The sequence below is a fragment of the Perognathus longimembris genome, unplaced genomic scaffold, assembly GCF_023159225.1.
Source record: "Perognathus longimembris pacificus isolate PPM17 unplaced genomic scaffold, ASM2315922v1 HiC_scaffold_5931, whole genome shotgun sequence".
In the NCBI taxonomy this organism is placed as follows: Eukaryota; Metazoa; Chordata; class Mammalia; order Rodentia; family Heteromyidae; genus Perognathus; species Perognathus longimembris.
In genome coordinates, this window is record NW_025961413.1 from 1,311,013 (window position 1) to 1,334,558 (window position 23,546).

The 23,546-nt window shown below is 42.8% G+C and overlaps 1 protein-coding gene and 1 pseudogene across 1 annotated transcript; both read left to right on the forward strand.

The window, feature by feature from the left end:
- Positions 1-513: 513 nt before the first annotated feature.
- On the forward strand, positions 514-14,086 carry LOC125345586 (protein arginine N-methyltransferase 2-like). The gene is made up of 6 exons (XM_048337681.1): positions 514-594; positions 2,293-2,475; positions 4,439-4,600; positions 5,388-5,552; positions 9,575-9,750; positions 13,754-14,086. The coding sequence occupies exons 3-6, from the start codon at positions 4,454-4,456 to the stop codon at positions 13,890-13,892; spliced, it is 627 nt and encodes a 208-aa protein (XP_048193638.1). The 5' UTR covers positions 514-594; positions 2,293-2,475; positions 4,439-4,453; the 3' UTR covers positions 13,893-14,086.
- On the forward strand, positions 7,446-8,533 carry LOC125345593 (annotated as a pseudogene).
- Positions 14,087-23,546: the final 9,460 nt, after the last annotated feature.

Here is a 23,546-nt window from a genome sequence, read left to right on the forward strand (position 1 = left end):
TTTTCCATTGCATGGTCATGGATGGGCTGCCTAGGCGTGGCTGATACAATGGAAAATAATGCCAGGTCTCTAGCACCGTCCATAGATGCATGGTTTATCACTTTAAGAAGCATTTCTTGTGAAGCCAAGGATTGTGAATGTGCCCCTTTTCGTGAATTTTCTGGATACATTCTTTTTAGGCTACTAATCATCTTACATAAGAGGTACACAGTGAAGATGAGGGTCCTCAAATTTTCTAGAAACAACCACCCATGTGAATCGCACACATTTTTTTTCAATGAGTATTTAAAACCAAGCTATTGGTAGAGAAAGAAGGAGGTAGGCAGGGAAAAGGAGAGAGTAGGGAGAGGAGAGGGAGAGGGAGACAGAGGAGTTGGTGTGGGTTGGGTTGGGTGAGGGATAGAAACAGACATAGGTAAGAATGTGGAGAGGCCAAAACTATTTCACTGTCTTTGTGTCATTGGTGGTGAACAGGAGGAAGAGTTTGTGCATTCTGATGGCAAGTTTCAGCTCCTGCAGAACAATGAGCCATGGCAGCCTCATCCTGAGGAGTTCGTGGCCATTGCAGACTATGCTGCCACCGACGAGACCCAGGTAGCTATACTCAGTAGCCTATGATTTGCCTGATAAGATGAGACTTTTGCAACATCTAAACAAAGAAGTGTCCAGATGTTTCAAAACCACAAGACCTGTGCCTCACTTTCACTTCTTAGTTGCAACTGAAGGTGATGGTGTATGAAAGAGGATGGGATCTCTGAGCAGCTAAGAAGGAAGAAGGACCTGTCCAGATCTTTCTTTCTAGATACTTTATTGCAGAACACTCACAATCAGGGTTGGAAGACTGATTACTACTAATCTGTGCACCAGTGGCTTATGCCCAGCTACTCAGGAGGCTGAGATATGAGGACTTAGGTTCAGAGCCAACCTGAGCAGGAAAGTCCGTGAGACTTATTTCCAGTTACTCATTACAAAAGTGGAGGTGGCACTGTGGCTCAATGTAATAGAGCACTAGCATTGAGCTGAAGAGCACAGGCTCAGCACCCAGGCCCAGAGTTTTAGCCTCATGATTGACCCAATAAACCAACCCCCCCCCCAAAAAAAAAAAAGGCAGACTTGTATAGACAGTGAGAGGCAGTGATTCATGTTTGAAATTCTAGCTACTCATGAGTGGGAAATCTGGAAGATTAATGTTTAAGACCAGCAATCTTTGTGTGAGATCCCATCTCAATTATTAAGAAATTGGTGAAACCACTACATCAACTACTACAGTGGCATGGTGGAACATGATGGTTATCTTAACTACATGGGGCATTTAAGTTGGAGATTCAAGTTCCAGGGAAGGTCAAGGTCAGGTCAAATAGTGAGACCATACTTAAAAAATAAATAGAAGTAGGGGCTGGTGGTTAACATCTGTAATGCTAACTACACAGTAGGCTGATGTCTGAGTATCATGGTATGAAGCAAGTTTGGGAAACAAATCCCAGAGAGTTATTTCCAACTAATAATCAAAAAGCCAGTAGTATTTAAGTTACAGAGCCTAGAGGCAAGAAGCTCAGGCCTTGAGTTGAAGCCTCAGTACTGTTGAGTGCATGCATCCATGCATGCCTATGTGTACACACACACAGAAGACATAAAGGGCTGGAGCCATGGCTCAAGTAGTAGCACACCTGCCGAGAAAGCAAGGCCCTGAGTTCAAACTCGCTATTATCCAAAATAGGGAGCAAAAAGTATATGCGTGTAGCAGGAACATAGCTGCCTCCCATAACTAAAACAATGTGTCATGGCTGTGCAGTGGAGAGCTGCTCAAAGAGTTATGTTTTGTGCTCTTGGAAAACTGTTCATTCATTCAAAGTGTCAACTAAGTGTGTCCTTTCAGATGGGTGCTCCATAAAAACCTAAATCCTGTTGTTATGGTTACAAGATGCATACTGTCATCACAAGCCGATTTCTTCCTTTGTTTTATTTTTGTGCTAATCCTGTTGTTTGGACTCAGGGCCTGGGCATTCTCACTGATCTTTTTTTGCTGAAGGCTAGTGCTCTACCATTTGAGCCACAGCTCCTCTTTGAGTTTTTTGGTGGTTACTTGGAGATAAGAGTCTCACTGACTTTTGAGAATGGGCTGGCCTAGTCTCCTGTGTAGCTAGGATTATAGGTGTGAGCCATCAGTGCCTGGTTAGCTGATTCCTTTGGAAGTCTGATTTGGTTACCAATGATAGGGATTTCCCACTGGTGAGATGCTAGTTACTGGGATCTCAGTTGAATCCTAACGTCTCGCTGTTTTCCTTTTTTCAGCGCCCTTTTTTGAGAGGAGAATAAATTCTTATCCTGAGACAAACCACAGCTGACTGGTGGTGGGGCGAGCGAGCAGGCTGCTGTGGGTACATTCCTGCAAATCATGTTGGGAAGCAGGTGGAGGAGTATGACCCTGAGGACACCTGGCAGGATGAAGAATATTTTGGCAGCTATGGGACTCTGGTATTGCTTTCCAAGTTCCCTGGTTAGCTGGTGGGGTCTTCTTGCCAGTTTTCTCCTGATGTCCTATTTAGATCTGGTGCAGGCCTTCTTCTTGGCCCAGTCTCCTACTGCTCAGCTCTTCCATTGTGTCCCAGACAGTTTAAAAGTATGTACAGCTTCTTTCCATGTGAATGTCACAGTGAGTAGAAGAAGGAAGATTTGGGCCATGCGTACTGGATCCAGTTCTGTAAAGCTGTCTCATTTATGAACAGAAACCAGGAGCAGAGGACCAGTGCCACTGAAAACTGTGGAGGTCCTGGTCAGAGGTGGTCCTGTGGCTGGCATGTGTTTGTGTGCAAGCTGGGGCATGGGGATTAGCTGTACTGCACCAGTACTTTTCATACACTTTCTCCTAGGCATGCTTTGTTCCAAAATTTACAATGTTAAAAGTGTCCACACAGTTTGGGATTTAGTCCATAAAGAAAAGCTAAAGTCTGCCTCCCCAGTCAGATGCCCACTTACAGAGCTTTTCTTCAGTGATGGTGCTCCTGCTCCTTTTTCCTTTAGAACTATATCTTGTTTTAAACAATGAGATGCCTAAAGTCACATGGTGTATATTTGTTGTTAAGAGTAAGGTAATTTCCTACCTTAGTTCCTCCTACAGGTGCCCAATTGCCAGTCCTAGGTTCAGTTGTGGACAGAGGCAGCGTTTATCTGCTTTTGTAGCTCCCAACTCATCATCACTGCCCCTATGGAAGGTTGGAGAGCCAGCAAGTCAGTCGCTCTGGGTTTTAGCAGCTTCCTGGCAGCCTTGGGTGTTTATGGCTTTGAGGTTATTTTTCATCATCATTTTGTGCTCTCCTCCATTGAATCAGTACTGCATAGCTTTGGAAGTGATTAGGGACAAGGGTTATTTTTGCTGTTGTTTCGTTTTGTGGTCTTGACCTTCTCCCTGGTGTGCAGGTCATATACAGGGCTTAATGGTTTCCTGTGATCTCAGCCTCAGTTGTGAACCTGTTTCTTCTTCTGTTCCTATTGGCTTTTCCTCTTTGTGTTTTGAAGCTATGCTGGTAGGTACAAAAATTATGAGAATTTGATGCTCTTTGGAAGAACTGATTCCTTCACTCTAAACTGATGTCTTCATCCCCGGAACAGTATCTGCTCTGAAAAAATGCCTCTTCAGATGTTCATGTACCAACTACAGCTCTCCTCTGATTGATGTGTTGGCATACCTTCTCTATCCTTTTGCCTTCAGCCCAATGTGTTTTTGTATTTAAAGTGGTCTCCTATACTATGAACAAGAGACTTTTCTATTCATGCCATGACTTCCTTTGGTCCATTCCATTGTTTCATTCTATGACAGTGTCTTTGTGGGGAGCCAGAGGGCCCTGCAGGCCTCTCTAGGCTTCCTTAGCCTTGTACCCACCTTGCTGGGTTTTTCTTCACCCTGCTGGTTTCACAGCAGTGTGTCATTATTTCTTACAACCAGAGTTCTACAGCCTTTGAAAGTTCTTTTCTCTGCCTCATCAGGATCAGGTGTTTTTCTACCCCAGGCTGTGACCAGGCCCAACTTGGACATCACACTTCAAGCTATAGTGTCAGCTTTCAAAAACAATTAAGGGTAAATTACTATGAAGAGAGACCTTTGGGGGCTCTAGGCTGCTTCCTCCTAGGTTTATCCCATGATGTGTTCAGTATTTTCTCTTGGAGATAGGTCATGGGTATGTGATGCCTTTCCTGGTGGGGTGGTATCTGTTCCTCCATTCTGATGTTTATCCATACCTGTTCTTTGTTCACTTAGCTCTTGAGGAGGGATAGAGAGAAGCAGTAGTTGGCTCTATATTAAACATTTTACTTTTGAACCTGTTTGTTGCATATACCTTTAAGTGTGGGATTGGGGGCATGAGCTGTGGCATCCTCTTCCTCAGACCAGATCTCAGCACAGCGCAGGTCCTTGCAGTGATTCTTGATATGTTTCCTCTAGAAACCTCACTTGTAAATGTTGGCAGACCAGCCTTGGACCACAAAATACCACAGTGTCATCCTGCAGAACAAGGAATCCCTGAAGGACAAGGTCATCCTGGACGTGGGCTGTGGCACTGGGATCATCAGCCTCTTCTGTGCACATCATGGCAGGCCTAAGGCGGTGAGTTGGACCAAAAGCGTTTGTGCTGAGGCCAAGGTCTAAGGTAGTGTTTGGGTTTGAAGATGGCTGCTGCATGGCTGTCTCAGGATGACTGTGTTAACCTCATTGGGACCTCATCTGTTTTGTTCATGTGCTTGAATGAGGCAGTTGGTCCAGCTGTAGTCTAGGCTCTGTGGTGTACTTTACCAGCTGCCATGAGTAGAGCAGCATGAGTAGAGCAGGAGAAGATGGAGTGATCAGCTATGCTTTTGTGGGACTGGGTCATGAGGCATCATTTCAGTTCAATACAGAAAGATATGTGTCTATGCTTTGACCCAGCACAGGCCTCTTTTCCCCTGATGCTGGCCTTCCTCTCCTCCCTTTATTGCATGTCTGTGTTGGGCTATACTTCAGCCTGGTGACAGCTTGACAAGTGGACAAGATGTTTGGTGTAATGTTTGGTGCAGTGTTACTATGATGAAATTGTGCCAAGTAAGGACCATCGTCCTGGTGCTTCCTCAGACCCTCACGTGAGAACTTGAATCTGGCTACAGATACGACTCTTTAAAGATGTACTGTTTCATCTTGATGGGCATCTACTTAGTGGTCCTGGGTCAGTGAATGTTCTATTCACCAGCAGCTGTGCCTGCATTTTGTGTAGGAGGCATGGAAAGGAGGCAGGATGCTGAGTAACCCTGTCTACACTGTCCATCACTGTTCTGAACACAGCATCCTTCTGCCTTTGTTTTTTCTAGTGCTTGCTCTGTATAGAGTCAGGGCAAGGCTGATGGGCATCTTGCCACTGCAGGTGTATGCTGTGGAGGCCAGTGAGATGGCACAGCACACAGGCCAGCTGGTCCTGCATAATGGCTTTGCTGACACCATCACTGTGTTCCAGCAGAAGGTGGAGGATGTGGTGCTGCCTGAGAAGGTGGATGTGCTGGTGTCTGAGTGGATGGGGACCTGCCTACTGGTAAGGCTGTAATTGCTGGCTAAAGTGCTGGGACCTCTGCACTTCTTGTCCTGGAGTCTTCTAAAATCATGATTGATTGTGATTTTATTTTTGTAATAACATTGACTTAATATCTTAAATTTTTAACTGATCAAAAAATAACTATGGGGCTGGGAATATGGCCTAATGGCAAGAGTGCTTGCCTCGTGTATATGAGGCCCTGGGTTCGATTCCTCAGCACCACTTATACAGAAAATGGCCAGAAGTGGCGCTGTGGCTCAAGTGGCAGAGTGCTAGTAGCCTTGAGCAAAAAAGAAGCCAGGGACAGTGCTCAGGCACTGAGTTCACGGCCTATGACTGGCCAAAAAAAACAAAACAAACAAACCAAAAAAATAACTATGGACAGTTTAGTCCATGTTAAAGTAACTTTCTCATGAATCTCCTCAAGATAGTATAGAACTCTAGGCCTTATGATAAGGTTGTTTCTTCAGTCATCAGTGTCTTTGCTTCTGTGGCTCTGCTTGCCTTAGGCTAGCCCCCTTGCTGCTCAAAAAACACAGCAACTGTGAGACTTGTGTGTGTTTTGCCATTCCTGTCTTACTCTCCAGTGCTCACTCACAGGTAGAGGTGAATTGCCCTTGTCTTTCTACTCTTTCCATAAAAATAAAGAAAACTAACATCTGGGTGAAAGGGAGTGGAATGTAACTGATGCTTCCAGCAAGGTCCCCTCTGAATAATAAGTGGTGGTTTAGTGTTACCCAGTGGCTTTTGGGTGCAGAGATTGAGGGGATTGTAGCAGAGAACATTGGGCCTTTGGCTGTGTTGGAATTGTGTAATCCAGAGATAAACACCGGAAGACTTAATATCCATATTTGCTGGCTTATCCGTAACATTATGGGTTTGTAGGATAATACAGGAAAAGCGGGATTTTCTTGGTTCACAAAGCTAATATTTTCTTCTTCTCGTACGTAAATATTTCCAGTGTGAATTTTCACTTTGTACCTCTTTCTGCTGTCCCAGTTGTGGGACAAAAAGAGGACAGACCACATGGCCTTGTGTGGTGCCCATCCAGTGATGGAGACATGACTGCTGATGGGTCCAGCTTTGATATGGCACTGGAGAACATGGGAAGCAAGTGGTATGATGAGAAAGAACTTGCAAGGTCCAGAGGGGTGGAGACCAGGTTCTTACCAGAGCTCTGATCCAGGAGTTGTGGCACTTTGTGCAGTTGGTGTTCAGAGTTTAGGCTGTGGTCAGGGGAGGGTTGAGCCTCCAGCAGTGATTCTGTGATGAGGTTGAGCCATACAGCTGGTGGCTCTTTGAGGAGGCTATGGTACAGTTTTCATGGAAATTGTGCAGGGCTTTTCTGTTGGATTCATGGACAGTGGAAAAGATTCTATCAGGGCAGGTGGGGAGCTAGTGGATTTGCCAGTGTTTTCCAGTGGACATGCCTGGGAAGTATTGGGAATATCTTGAAGACACTAGACTTACAGTTGTTTGTCATTGTAACCGGGTACAGCTTTTGAAGAAACATAAGGCAGAATGTGTAAAACCAAGCCAAAACATTAAGCATCTTTAAATAGAACGATCTTAAGAAGGAAACAATCACATTTGCATTGAAATCTGTATTTTAAAATGTTCACCATAGCCCAAAATGGTGGTGCACACTGGTAATCTTCACATTCAGAATGCTAAGGCAGAAGGATGGGGCATTTGAGGGCAGATAGATCACATAGCCAGAACTTGATTCAAGAAAAACTAAACTAAACATTGGCTCACACCTGTAATTGTAGCTACTTAGGCTGATATCTGAGAATCGAGATTTGAAACTATCTCTGGCTGGACAGTCGTTAAGACTCTTATCTGCAGTTAACCACCAAAAAGAGGAAGTGGACCTTTGAAAAATCCATTCTCTTCTGTGGAGGGTGCACGGTATTGCATTGTGTTCCTGGGTCTGATAACATGGCAAAAGATGCCGGTGTAATCGAAGCCAACGGAGAACTAAAGGTCTTTATAGACCAGAACCTTAGTCCTGGGACAGGTGTGGTATCGCTGGTGGCTGTGCACCCATCCACAGTGAACACACTTGGAAAGCAGCTCTTGCCAAAAACCTTAGGGCAGTCTAATGTCAACATCACATAACAAGTGGTGATTGGTACACCTCAGAGACCAGCAGCATCAAACACTATTGTGGTAGGAAGACCACACACCCCCAGCACTCACTTTCTGTCCCCAGAACCAGCCAATCTGATTCCTCACCTTGGTCTGCTGGGAAACGTAACAGGAAAGGTGAAAAGAATGACAAGGGCTTGCGGCATTTCTCTATGAAGGTGTGTGAGAAGGTGCAGAGAAAAGGGACCACCTCCTACGAGGTGGCCGATGAGTTGGTTGCAGAGTTCAGGGCTGCCGATAACCACATCCTACCAAATGAGTCAGCTTATGACCAGAAGAACATCTGGTGGCGTGTCTATGATGCCTTAAATGTGATGATGGCTATGAATATCATCCCCAAGGAGAAAGGAGATCCAGTGGATCGGCCTGCCTACCAACTCTGCTCAGGAGTGCCTGAACTTAGAGGTAGAGCGGCAGCAGAGGCTGGAGCGGATCAAACAGAAGCAGTCCCAGCTTCAGGAGCTTATCCTACAGCAAATTGCCTTCAAGAACTTGGTGCAGAGAAACAGCCAGGTGGAGCAGCAGGCCCACCAGGCACCCCCACCCACTCGGTCATCCACCTGCCCTTCATCATTGTCAACACCAGCAGGAAGACTGTCATTGACTGCAGCATTTCCAATGACAAATTTGAGCACCTGTTCAACTTTGATAACGCGTTTGAAATCCACGGTGACATTGAAGTGCTCAAGCGCTTGGGCATAAAGGTCCCTAGCCTCAGTCCCTTCCTGACCCTCTCTTTTTTAATGTGGTTCTGGTCTGTGCTGGGCCCACTGAGTCCCAGAGATGACAGGCCTCCTCGGTGTATCTTATCTTTCGGGTATGGAATTTGAGGAGGTTGTACAGGTGCTTTTGTGACTTAACATCTACAGAAAAGCCATGGGCAGCTACATGATTTCCTGGCTTTTGTTTGTTTGTTTATTTATTATTTTTTTTGACAGTCTTGTGTCTTGGACTCAGGGACTGAGTACTGTCCCTGGCATCTCTTTGCTCAAAGCTAGCACTTGAGCCACAGCGCCACTTCTGGCCATTTTCTATTTATATGGTGTTGGGGAATCGAACCCAGGGTTTCATGTTTGCAAGGCAAGCACTCTTGCCACTAGTCCATATTCCAAGCCCTTTTTTTTTCTGGTCATGGGCCTTGAACTCTGGGAATGGTCACTGTCCCTGAGATCTTCAGCTCAAGGCTAGCAGTCTTATCACATGAGCCGCAGCGCCACTTCTGGTTTTCTGGTGGTTAATTGAAGCTAAGAGTCTCCTGCCAGAGTTGGCTTTGAACCTCAACCCTCAGATCTCAGCCTCCTGAGTAGCTAGGATTACAGGTGTGAGCCACCAGTGCTGGCGATTTCCTGGCTTTTAAGGATGGATTTTAGCTAAAGGATTGTGAAAATTCTGGTAATACTTCACTAACTGATTGTTTGGCAGTTGTAGTCCTGCAGTACTTTAGGGGCACTTTGAAATCAGTACTTTGATGTCCAAATGGTTGGATAGGTGAGTGTGAGGATTTCTTCAGTTTGCTACCCTTGACTCCCAGTGTAAACATTCAGAAAGTCATAGGATTTGAATCCAGGCTGGGTGTGTATGATAAATGATGGACGGGGTCATCTGATCAGGATGTATTATACATGTAATTGGACATGCTAAATTGAAACCCCCTTGTACAACTACTTGAAAATAAGAAAGTAAACAAATGCAGGCTATGGCACACCTTTGTGAGTGTCCCATGCATCTGTAGAAGAAACCCTCTAGTTCTTACATGTGCTGACCAGGCCAAGATGTTCCGACTGAAACTCTGTGCTGGGCTCCAGCATACTGACTATGACATGGTAAAGTGTTGGTGACATGCCTCTCATGTGTCTTTTCATCCTGTGTAGTTTGAGTTCATGATTGAGTACATCCTGTATGCCCGTGACACATGGCTGAAGGAGGATGGAGTCATCTGGCCAACCACAGCTGCATTATACCTGGTGCCTTGCAGTGCCGACAAGGACGACCACAGCAAGGTGCTCTTCTGGGACAATGCCTATGAGTTCAACCTCAGTGCACTTAAGTAAGTGTGTGTGACCTGCACACAGTGCGGTGCCACCATGGTGTTTCTGGCAAGAAGGAAGGGGTTGGGAGAGCAGTTTTCAAGTTTGATATGGGGCTTCTGTCAGGATGGAAGGAGTTGTGAGGGCAAGCCTGAATTTTACTACTTTGTATGAGTGTATCTGTTCCTCAGAGGCAGTCAGTTAATCCTATGAGGAGCAGTCATTCTTGTTGCAGAAGAGTTGTCTCTTATATAGCTAGAGACTCCAAATGACCTCAGGCACTTTGCTATGACTTTTCACACCTTTTCTTCCTCGTCATTCCTTGAGTACTCATCCAGCTTCTGCGTTGGTTATTGCAGAACAAGGCTAATGTGGTAACTGTGTTCTGTTGAGGGAAGACCTAGCAAAAAAGAGCAGGAGAAGAGAGTCCTGTGGGAATAAGGCTCTTGTTCTGTAGAGTGGACCCTGAAGCCTGGGAGAAGCCCCTGAGAACTAGACTGTGCTGCCGATTGGGCCCTTTGCTAAATTCTAGTGCTAAAGAACCTTGCAGATTTAAAGGTGACTTGATACAGATGTGTTCTAATCTATCTTTCCAAATATAATGAGAAGAAAAAGGTCATGTTCAAAAGTGTAGTCTTTAAGAGTGTGGATGTCAAAATGTGGCAGCATGGCTAGGTTTGACTGTAGGATCTTAGGTCTGCTAGGCAGTTACTCTACCAATGAAGCCACATGTTTAGCTTGCTTTACTGTAGCTATATTTTTCATAGAGCCTTGCTTATTTTTTGTAGGCTATGGGGCTTGAACTCAGGTCCTGAGTGCTGTCCCTGAGCTTTTGTGCTCAAGGCTAGTGTTCTACCCATTTTGAGCCACAGCTCCTCTTCTGCATATCTTGCATTTTTTAATAGGACCCACCTTGGACCTTGATCGTCCTACCTATGCATACCACATAGCTGGGATTACAGGTGCCTTTCACCATGACCACTTTTTTGGTTAAAATGTTGTCTTGCTAACTTTGTGCTCTGACTTGCCTTGATTTTAGATCTTCCAGTCTCTGCCTCCCAAGTAATTAGGAATACAGGTGTGTGCCACTGTACCTGTCTCTGTAACACAAATGCTTATATTCCCAGTGATAATTTTAATTATTTTCAATGAGTCAGGAAATATATTGGTGCTGTTTCTGGTATTTTGTGAAGAAAAGAATATTCCATGATCATTTCCTTGTTCTTATGCCAGGACACCCCTGTATGGATGAGCCTCTTGATTTTTTTGGCCATTCCTGGGACTTGAACTCAGGGCCTGAGCACTGTCCCTGAGCTATCTTTTGCTCAAGGCTAGCAGTCTACCACTTGAGCCACAGCACCACTTCCAGCTTTTTCTGTTTATGTGGGATTGAGGAATTGAACCCAGGGCTTCATGCAAGCTCTCTACTGCTAAACCACATTCCCAGCTGAGCTTCTTGATTTAATACAAATGATTTTCTGATGAGTTTTGGCCTTTTAAAGGCTGCCTGTGCTCTAAAGGGCCTGATGAGCCTTCCTGTTCTGAGAGCAGCATGGAGATTGGGGAAGGGCTAATTCACCAGGAAGAACAGGGAATGTTCAATCCCAACAATGAGGACCAGGTCAGTCCAGGCCTTATTGACACATGCATGGAGGTGATAACTAGATTTTTTTCCCTTAAATAAAAACTTAGATAAAAAAGAAAAGAAAAAAGCAATATAAACATGCGAAATCTTCCCCTGTTAATGTATGGGAAGCATTAGGTCAAAAGTCAAGGGAACAGAGGTAGAGTGTCCTGCACATTGTCCTGTAGTTCATTTGGGAAAACATGGGTAAGAAGGCAGAGAGGGAGTTCATCCAGGTGTTGAAATTTGCCAGAGGTTGAATAACTACAAGGTATGGGGAAGAACAGGAAAGGAGATTATGGGCCTGGGGTGGGGTACAGGAAGTTTCAGGACAGGAGCAGTGCCTTGTGAATGAGAAGGCTGAGTCAGCCCACTGTGAGCCTATTGTTTAGCACTTGGAGAAATGCCATTTCTTCTCCATACCAGACACTGACATGTATTTCATGCATAACACTGTAACATGCACTGTAGGAATTTGTGGCCTGTGTCAAATTATAGCTGTAGAGAAAATCACCCAGAAACCAATAACACAAACACTTAAAGTTTCATGTTCCAGAAGTCAGGAAAAAAGGATGATAGGACAATATTCAGGAAAAGATACTTGCTGGATAGTCTTAGAGTCCAATAAAACTAAAGATGAATATTCACGTGAGATTATAGTTAAAATTCAGTACAATTACTAGTAACAAATATTGAGCAATTATGTTATTAGTAACTAGAATGCAAGTTTAATGTTATTTTTATGTCCAAGATGGACAAAAGTGGAAACAGTCTGTGCATGCCTGTCAGCAGCCATCTGCATGTATGGTGATATGCAGAGGAGACATGTGTCATGCACCAGAGCTGTGGAGAAAGGGTATTAGAGGTGGCCAATCACTCACCATAGCCTCCCATCAGGGGTGGTAGTTATGGTGAGCATGGAAATCTATGAAAACAAATAGCATTACATAACAAATGGCATTAACTATCTGAATGAAGAATTCACAGCTGTTTGAAAAAATAACATAAATTTTAAGATTAGTAATGGTACTAGAAATTCAAGATAGTTGCCAAGATAAACCATTTATACAGAATGACTTGTATTTGCATAAATACTTAGGACTAGGTAGGTATACATGCTGGGAAACGCAATGTATCAAAATGTTAGGAGTTTAGAAAATCGATTTTTTTCTTCATACTTGACTATTACAAATTCTATTTTACATTTATATTGAAAATAAGTTCTTAAATATGTATGTATAATATAGTCTGTATTAAAACATGTGATTTGCTATTTCAGAGTTAACTACTGTTTATAATTTTAAAAACAGTTCTGGGGTACATAGATGGCATTCTGGCCCACACAGGAGGGTCAGGACTGGAACAGCAAGGGGCATGGATGGGCACAGGGGTTGATAGTGTAGGCAGGGAGGGGGGACACAGGGAGGGGGAAGCAAGGAGGAAGACAAAGGCAGAGGGTTTGGGTACAAATGGGTTGGTACAGGTTTTTGGGTGAGGTAGGCACAAGGGTTGGGTATGTGATTGGGAATAGAGAAAGAGTTGGTAATGGGCTGGGAGGGGTGGTTCCCGCACAAAGGAGTGGGTGAGCACAAGAGGGGATGAGCACAGGGCTAGGTATAGGAGTGGGGATGTGGACACAGCATGGGAGGGAAGGGTTAGGGTTAGCACTGGGGATGGGGACATGGGGAGCAGGCAGGATGGGGCAGCAATGCTAGGATGCAGGTTTGTGTAATAGTGTGGGCCCTGTTTGTTACTTGCTGCATTTGTTCTGTACCAGAATTTGAGGCTTGGGTGCCACTCCAGATCTGGCCATGTGGTGCATTTGTTTGAAGTAACCAGGAGCAAGAGTGTCTTTTGTATTTGTGGTAAAATAGGATATCTGAAAATAGAATCAAAAGCTACAGCAGGGGCTGGGGATATAGCCTAGTGGCAAGAGTGCCTGCCTCGGATACACGAGGCCCTAGGTTCGATTCCCCAGCACCACATATACAGAAAACGGCCAGAAGCGGCGCTGTGGCTCAAGTGGCAGAGTGCTAGCCTTGAGCGGGAAGAAGCCAGGGACAGTGCTCAGGCCCTGAGTCCAAGGCCCAGGACTGGCCAAAAAAAAAAAAAAAAAAAAAGCTACAGCAAACAGCTATAACTCGATCCTCTTGGTCATGTGATAGTTGGTATGTAGCTGCTGAAATCTCCACCTATGATATTAAAGGGTAACTGGCCAGCTCTGGGTACTGCTCCTACAAGGCTCAGCAAGGAGGTGGGTAGATCCTGCCAGGCAGGGGCTGGTCCTCAGGATTTCTTCAAGCCCAAGGTGAAGGCAAGAATGAATACTGTTTGCAAGGAAGAAGCCAGGCTGTTTAAAGCTTAATGACCTTGAGTCTGTACTTTGGCCTTTTCACCAGATCTTTAGCAATCAAGGAGTTTTTCTCAAAACCCAAGTGTAATCATATCTTGAAGCCAGAAGACTGGCTCTCTGAACCCTGCACCATATTGCGGTTGGACATGAGAACTGTGCAGTTGGACATGAGAACTCTTACCTAGAGGTAAGAGGAGGGCAGCCTGCTCCTTCCAGATGTTAATCCACTGCCTGTGAATTGCTAGGCACCTGCCTAACACAGTACAGACTTCAAGAGGGTGTGGATTGTGCATCATAGATTATTGTATTTTATGAATAAGTGGTTCATACTCCTTTTATATGACTTTTCCTTTAGTTTGCATTTATGTTCTATTTTGATTTTGTCTTTATGGTTTTTACATCATTTTCTTTATAGTTAGTTTCTTAGTTTCTTCAGTTATTTGTAGGCCTACTTAATCTTGACATTTTCAAAATCATACTGTTTTCACTTGAATTACAGTAACTGAATTATAGCAAGTTAATTATACATGTTCTTTTAGTGTTTTCAGCTGTCATCGATTATAGAATTTTTGTCTTGCTCATGATTAGGATTAGGGGTAGGTCTAGTGAGTGCTATATATGTGTGCAGGCAGCTTCCAGCAGCATAGGAGTTTGGGATGGATATGTGCAGCAGAACCTGAATCACTTAAGACTGTCTGCATGGTCCATGGAATCTCATAGACTTGGGTTCATATTAGGATTAGGTTGGAGTTGTCATTGGGGTAATTTTCAGTCTGTAGCCCCAACATGTATCCTGTGCTTGAGTTCAGACCATGCGTGGTGAGCTGCACTTTGATATCCAAAAGGCTGGCACCTTGCATGGCTTCACAGCCTGGTACAGTGTGCGGTTCCGGAGCATGGAGGAGGGGCAGCCGCAGCAGGTGCTCAGCATCTTACTTAACCAGTGCCCTAATGGTTCTGCCCCACATGCCACTCAAATAATATTTCAAAGGTGCTTCTTCCTGTCTCAGTAGCCTTTTTTTTTTTTTTTGCCAGTCCTGAGGCTTGAACTCAGGGCCTGGACACTGTTCCTGAGCTTCTTTTGCTCAAGGCGAGTTGAGCCCTAGTGCCACTTTCAACTTTTTCTGTTTATGTGGTACTGAGAAATTGAACCCAGGACTTCATGCATGCTAGCCAAGGACTCTACCACAGAGCCACCTTCCCAGCACCTCACTAAGCGTTCTCACATGTAACATAAAGTTCTAAGTAATACCAAACTGTCTTCTTTATAAACTTTGGAAATAACGTATCTGTCTTTTCCACTAAATGACAGTCTCTTGGGAGATATAACTAAATGGCAAAATATTCACCTATAAAAATCTTTACCCTTGTGCTGGGAACATAGCCTAGTGGCAAGTGTGTTTGCCTCGTATACATGAGGCCCTGGGTTCAATTCCCCAGCACCACATAAAAAAACTGGTTGAAAGGTACTTCCCTTGGCTCAAGTACTTACAGATAATAAAAATATAATTGAAAATGTGCCTTCTAAAATTATAACACTTTTATATATTGGAGACAATGAAGAAAAGTAAAGAATTTCATTGTAGAGCCTTTATAAAATACTCCCTTTATTAACTGGTAAGGTCCTCATTTCCATAGATTTTATTCTCACGGAAACAGTAGAATTCAGACATAAAATTTACCAGAGATAAGACATACATATTAACCATCTGTAGCAGTTTCAAGAGCTCTTTAGTAGCAACAGAAGCCAGGGAGGAGCAGTAACTGTGCCACAGGAGGTTACATTCATTTAAGGCTTTAACACACAAGGCAAAGCCTTCATAAAATGCTGTTTCATTAGACCCTAGTTAATAGTGCTTTAACTATAAACACAGAACTAGTACTTACTTAACTATGTAGTATGACAACTACAATTTTTTAAAATTGTGAATAAATGACTTTGTAAAACAGAAAAATATAATTTTAAAGCTACAATTTTAAGCCAGATGCCAGTGCCTCATGCCTGTGATCCTAGTTTCCTAGGAAGCTGAGATCTGAGTATTCTGGTTCAAAGACAGCCAGAACAGGATAGTCTGTGAGTTTATCTCCAATAAACTACCAAAAAGCTGGATGTAGAGCTTTGATTCAGGTGATAGAGTGCTATCCTTGAGCACAAAAGGTCAAGGACACTTGATCAGGGCCTGGGATCAGGTCCTAGAACCAGTAACACACACACACACACACACACACACACACACACACACAAAACCTACAACTTTATTATGTATGTATGTATGTATGTATGTATGTATGTATGTATGTATGTATGTATTTATTGCCAGTCCCAGGCTTTGGACTCAGGGCTTGAGCACTGTCCCAGACTTCTTTTTGCTCAAGGCTAGGTCTCTGCAACTTGAGCCACAACGTCACTTCTTGCCATTTTCTATATATGCGGTGCTGAGGAATCGAACCCAGGGCCTCATGTATACGAGGCAAGCACCATACCCCCAGCCAAAACCTACAACTTTATAATGTAGGTTTTTTTTTCTAATTTAAGATAGTCAGAAATTTATATAGCAAAATTGTGCCCTAAAATTCTAATTTTTGTGTACAAATATTGAATCACTTGTTAAAATGTAGGGCACTTAAGTATTCAAACACCATGAAATCTACACTTGAATAGTAGTGAACTACAGATGAAGATCCAGAAATGGGCACACATGTAAGTAAAGTAGATTGCCCAAAGTTTTCATTGTAGTTCTTCATTTTCATATTATAACAAATTCAGTGACTTGTTCTACTGACATCAGTTGTTGGTAGGAAAGACATTTCCTAAAAGCAAGAGATAACTGTTGTAGGGAGCAGCTGACTCCATCTTGATTAGGGAAACTCTGGGAGACGTGGAATCTCCTCCCTCCAACCCTGTAACAACCCTGTAACTGTTGTTGAGGGCTCATACTCTGCTGATAAAGAGGCAAGTAGAGCTTGGGGGGCTGGTTACTGATCTGTAATCCTAGCTACTCAGGAAAATGAGATCCTAGGATTGTGGTTTGAAGCCAGCCAGGGCAGGAAAGCCCATGAGACTCTTCTCCAATAAACTACTCACAAAAAGCCAGATGTAGAGCTGTGGCTTAAGTGGTAAGTAGCCTTGAGAAAAGAAGCTCAGCGACAGAACCCAAACTTGGACTAGGAGGATGAGGAAGAAGTGTGGGGAACAAAGTGCAAACTCAAGAATTAAGAAAAACTGGAGCTGTGGCTAGTGGGTCCCACCTGTAATCCTAGCTAGTCAGGAAGCCCAGGTCTGAGGACCACAGTTCAAAGCCAGCTCTGGCAGGAAAGTCCTGGAGACTCTTATCTCCAATTAACCGCCAGAAAGCCACCAGTGTCAGTGTGGCTTAAGTGGTAGAGCATTAGACTTGAGCTGAAGAGTTCAGGGACAGCACCCAAGGGCACAGTTCAAATGCAATGACAAAAAAAAATTGGAATCACTGTCAAATCAAATAATGATTTGACAATAATAGTTACAGTGCTTGATAGTCCATAAAAGCAATGAATTCTTCAGCAAGAGGATCAGAGTGACTAATGTCTAATTAAACGGTGAGCTAGTTTCCTCAGCTGTAAACAGAAATAATAATCTCTCTGCTCACCGAGCTCACAGAGCCCTGCTCACATGGCTGCTAAAATTCAAATGTAATTACTCTTGTATCTAGTGGCTTATACTGCACTTACAGTGCAAGTCTAGTGCTTGTGGCTCACATCTGTAATCTTAGGTACTCAATAGGCTGAGATCTGAGGATCCTGGTTAGAAGCCAGCTTGGTGAAGAATAGCCCCTGATATTCTTATCTCCGATAAACTATTCCGAAAACTCCAGAAGTGGTGCTGTGGCTCAAGTGTAGAAGGCTAGCCTTGAGCACAAAGAGGCTCAGGGACTGTGACCAGGCCCTGATTTTGAGCCCCACAACCAATAAAAAACAAAGCCCAAGGACCTGTGGGGGGAGGGCAGACCAGTGTATACTTCATGCTATATTATAAAAATGCTTTTGTTGTTATTTATTTTTACTTTTAGAGTTTAAAGAGCGATTTTATTCTCACATTAACCATATTGGTACTTAATCGGGTATACTTTTGCTATTGAAAGTTCTAGATTATATTTGAAGTACTGGAATATGTTAAATTTCACTGTGTGGAAGACTATGAAATTTAGATCCTCAAGCATTTTCTGGGAATTACTTCTAGTAAACTGGACTTAAATGTAGGTGTCAAAAAATAATTAGCACTTTGTCCCAGACTAGAGCTTTTTATTAGCCAGCAGGCCTTTAGCAAAGTCACTCAACTGAGTCTTCTCAGCATCTCTTAGGCTCACTATCACAGTGTATGTAGTTTTATAACAGGATAGTTAACATAATCACTTATAGTTAACAAAACTGTAGTCTTATAAAAACACTTTTATGTCATCAAACACTGGAACTCCTACTATGCGAGACATGTATTATCATATAGAAAAACAACAGGAAAAATGTACAGAAGTTAAAAATGCTTTTGAGTCATCAGAGTCATGTACGACATAAAGAAGATTCAGAGGGAAGGGTGACATTGCAGTAACTGTGTGCATCAGGTTTTAAGATATTTTTGCTATAATGATTACTTTTGAAAAATAAAATTACACGGAAGTGTTAATTTCTTTTTTCTTTTTTTTTTTTTTTGGCCAGTCCTGGGCCAATTACACGTCACATAATAACATCATGTCATCACATCACACCATCACTTTACCAGATTCCATGACATCACCAGATCCAATCACATCACCAAATCACATGACATCATCACGTCACATCACAACACCTCACATCATTGCCCTTTACAATTGAAAAATGCCTATCCTGTCCGCTCCTTCCTTTCCTCTCCCTCTCCTCCCCCTCCTCCGCCTCCATTCCTCCTCCTCCTCCACTCACATCCTTCTTTTATATTTTTTTCTTTATTTTCTGTTTCCTCCAGACATTGTATTTCTATATAAGACCAGGCTGGATTTGAACTCTCAATCTTCCCGCCTCAGCCTATCAACAGTGGGGCTTACGTGAATTTGCCACCGTACATGTCCCAATGTTATGATCTAAAAGGTTCTGAAAATGCGCTTTTTTAGTTCTGTTTTAATAGCAAGAGATTTACCTGTAGAGTAAAGTAGAATTTGATTTCATTCCCCTTTTCACCACCTCCTCCACAGGGTTAGGGGTAGGGGTCAGGGTCAGGGGTTAGGGTCAAGGGTCAAGTTTCAGGGTCAGATTCAAGGTCAGGATCAGGGGGTAGGGTCAAGGGTCAAGGTTCAGGGTCAGATTCAGGATCAGGGGTTAGGGTCAAGGGTCAAGGGACAAGGGTCAGGGTCTGGGTCAAGGTCAGGGGTAAGGGTCGAGGGTCAGGGACTGGGGTTAGGGTCAAGGGTCTAAGGTTAGGATCAGGGGTTAGGGTCAAGGGTTTGGGGTCAAGGGTCAAGGGTCTTGGGGTCAGAGTCAGGGGTCAAGGGTCTAGGGTTACGGTTAGGGTTTAGGGTTAGGTTTAGGGTTAGGCTTAGAGTCAGGGTCAGGGGTTAGGGTCAATGGTCAAGGTTCAGGGACAGATTAAAGGTCAGGATCAGGGGTTAGGGTCAAGGTTCAGGGTCAGATTCAGGATCAGGATCAGGGTCAGAGTCAGAAGTTAGGCTCACAGGTCAAAGGTGAGGGTCACGGGTTATGGTCAAGGGTCAAACTTTTTTTTTTCACATTTTTATTATCAAACTGATGTACAGAGAGGTTACAGTTTCATACGTTAGGCATTGGATACATTTCTTGTTCTGTTTGTTACCTTGTCCCTCATGCAACCTTTCTTCCCCCCCTTCCCTTTCCCACCCGAGGTGTTCAGTTCACTTACACCAAATAGTTTTGCAAGTATTGTTTTTTTAGTTATTTCTCCTTTTTTACTCTGTGTCTCTCAAATTTGGTATTCCCTTTGAATTTCCTACTTCCAATACCAGTAAATACGGTTTGCAATATACTCAGATAAGATTACAAAGATAGTGTAGGTACAACCATAGGAAGGTGATACAAGAACATCATCAATAATAGAAACTACACATATACATAGGACGTTGAGAGTAGTTACAACTGTGATATAGCAATTGTTTCCATAACATGGAGTTCATGTCACTTAGCATCATCTTATGTGTTCATAAGGGTATAGCTGTTGGGCCTTGTGATGCTCTGCTATGGCTTGTCTAAACGTGTACTAATTGTTCCCAATAAGGGAGACCATAGAGTCCATGTTTCTTTTGGTCTGGCTCACTTCACTTAGTATAACTTTTTCCAAGTCCTTCCATTTCATTACAAATGGAAAAATGTCATTCTTTCTGATCGATGCATAAAATTCCATTGTGTATATGTACCACATTTTCCTGATCCATTCATCTATGGAGGGCCATCTGGGTTGGTTCCAGATTCTCGCTATGACAAATTGTGCTGCGATGAACATTGTTGTGCTGGTGGCATTACTGTGATTTTGTTTGTGGGGTTTTGGATAGATACCCAACAGTGGGGCTGCTGGGTCATAGGGGAGTTCTATAATGAGCCTTCTGAGGAATATCCATACTGCTTGCCAGAGTGGTTGAACCAGTTTACATTCCCACCAACAATGAAGTAGGGTTCCCTTTTGGCCACATCCCCTCCAACAATTGTTATTATTAGCTTTCTTGATATATGACATTCTTGCTGGGGTGAGATGCAATCTCAATGTTGTTTTGATTTGCATTTCCTTTATGGCCAGTGATGTGGAGCATTTTTTCATATGCCTATTGGCCATTCTCATTTCCTCATCAGAGAAGTTTCTTTGTAAGTCTTTAGCCCACTTGATGTGGGGGCTATTGGTTCTTTGCGGTTTTGTTTTGGAAGAAGGTAATTTTTTTAGTTCTGCATATATTTTAGAGATTAGGCCTTTGTCTGCTGAATGTCCGGTAAAGATCTTCTCCCAGTCTGTGGGCTTTCTGTTTATCTTGAGAGGTATGTCCTTTGCCGTGCAGAAGCTCTGCAGTTTGATGCAGTCCCATTTGTCCAACCTTTCTTTGATTTGTAGCCTTTCAGTGTCTTTGTTAAGGAAGTTCTGTCCTGTGCCAAGGAGCCCGAGTGTTTCTCCTACTCCTTCCTTTAGTGTTTTCAGGGTGCCTGTTTTGATTTTAAGGTCTTTAATCCATTTGGAATTGATTTTGGTGCAGGGTGATATATAAGGATCTAGTTTTAGTTTGTTGCATGTGTTGAGCCAGTTTTGCCATCACCACTTGTTAAAGAGGCTATCTTTCTTCCATACTATTGTTTTAGCTCCTTTATCAAAGATTAAGTAGGCGTAGTTCTGTGGGTTCAATTCTGGGTCTTCAATTGTGTTCCATTGGTCTTCAGGCCTGTTCCGGTGCCAATACCAAGCAGTTTTTATTACTATTGCTTTATAATCCAGCTTGAAGTTGTGTATTGTAATTCCTCCAGCACTGTTCTTTCTGCTTAGGAGTGTTTTTGCTATTCTAGGTCTTTTATTGTTCCATATGAATTTCTGGATTGCTTCCTCTATTTCATTAAAGAATGGTGTTGGGATATTAATGGGTATTGCATTGAATTTGTAGATAGCCTTTGGCAATATTGCCATTTTGATTATATTAATCCTCCCAATCCAGGAGCATGGGAGGTTTTTCCTTTTTCTTACTTCTGACTTAATTTCATTTTTTAAGCTTTTAAAGTTCTCTTCAAAGAGGTCTTTCACTTCTTTGGTTAAGGTTATTCCTAGGTATTTTATGTTTTTGGGGGCTATTGCAAAAGTAGTTGCTTTCCTGATTTCAGCCTCAGTCTTCAGGTCATTAGCATAGAGAAAGGCCGTTGATTTTTGAAGGTTTATTTTATATCCTGCAACTTTGCCAAAGTTTTGGATCAGCTCTAGTAGCTTGGGGGTAGAGTCTATGGGATTCTTTAGGTATAGGATCATGTCATCTGTGAAGAGAGAAAGTTTAACTTCATCTTTTCCTATTTGGATCCCCTTTATATTTTCTTCTTGCCTAATTGCTCTGGCTAGGAATTCTAGTACTATGTTGAAGAGCAGGGGAGAGAGTGGACATCCCTGCCTTGTTCCTGATTTTAAAGGGAATGGCTTTAGTTTTTCGCCATTTAGAGTTATGCTTGCTGTTGGTTTGTCATAAACTGCCTTGATTATGTTCAGGAATGTTCCCAGGAATCCCAGTTTTTCCAGGGCTTTTAGCATAAATGGGTGCTGGATGTTATCGAACGCTTTTTCCGCATCCAGCGATAAAACCATGTGGTTCTTTACCTTGTTCCGGTTGATGTGGTGGATAACATTAATTGACTTGCGTATAATAAACCAGCTTTGCATTCCTGGGATGAATCCAGTTTGATCGTGGTGTATGATTTTTTGATGACCTGTTGACGTTGATTGGCCAGAATTTTTTTGAGAATTTTTGCATCTATGTTCATCAGGGAGATTGGTCTGTAGTCCTCTTTCCGTGATGAGTTTCTGCCTGGTTTTGGGATGAGTGTTATACTGGCTTCATAAAATGAGTCTGGTAGTGAACGTTCTCTTTCAATTTCATTGAAGAGTTTGAGAAATATTGGAGTGAGTTCTGTTTTGAAGGCCTTGTAGAATTCTGCGGTGAATTCGTCTGGACCTGGGCTTTTCTTGGATGGGAGATCATTGATTGCTGTTTATATTTCAATACTGGATATGGGTCTGTTTAGAAGGTTTAAGTCTTCATGGTTGAGTTTTGGGGTATCAATTTTTTATAGGAAATCATCCATTTCTTCCAAGTTTTTGAATTTGTTGGCATAAATAGGTTTGCAAAATAGTCCCTTATTATTTTCTGAATTTCGGTTATTTCTGTGGTGATGCTACCTGTTTCATCTCTTATCTTGTTTATTTGAGTGTGCTTCCTTCGTTTTTTGGTCAGGTTTGCCAGGGGTCTGTCTGTCTTGTTGATTTTTTCAAAGAACCAACTCTTTGTTTTGTTGATTCTTTCGATGGTTTTTTTCGTCTCTAATTGATTTAATTCTGATTTGATTTTAATTATTTGCTTCCGTCTATTGAATTGGGGTTTGCCTTGCTGTTCTCTCTCCAGAAAATTAAGGTGCTTCCTTAAATTACTGAGTTGCTGTTTCTCCAGTTTGTTGATGTATGTACTCAGAGATATAAATTTTCCTCTGAGTACTGCCTTTGCTGTGTCCCAAAGGAGCTGGTACTTTGTGTCCTCAACTTGTTTGAAGTCTATAAACATTTGAATTTCCGTTTTAATTTCTTCAATGACCCACTGATGGTTCAGCAGTGTGCTCTTTAGTCTCCATGAATTTTTGGATTTTCTGAGGTGATTGAATTCTTGAGCTCTAATTTTATTCCATTGTGGTCTGAGAGAATGCAGGGAATGATTTTGATACTTCTGAATTTGTACAGATTTTCTTTGTGCCCTAAGATGTGATCTATTTTGGAGAATGTTCCATGTGCTGCCGAAAAGAATGTATATTCTGTCCTTGGTGGGTGGAATAATCTGTAGATGTTGATGAAGTCTAGTTGGTCTATGCAATTGTTTAGTTCTGTGGTTTCTTTGTTCAGTTTTTGGCGTGTTGATCTGTGTAGAGGTGATAGTGGAGTGTTAAAGTCCCCCACTATCATTGTGTTTGGGTCTGTGAATGTTTTTAGAGCCAGTAGTGTTTGTTTGATGAAGTTGGGTGCTCCTGCATTTGGTGTGTAGATATTTTGGATGGTTATTTCTTCCTGTTGGAGAGATCCTTTTACTAGTATGTAGTAACCTTCTTTGTCTCTTCTTACCTTTTTTAATTTGAAGTCAATTTTG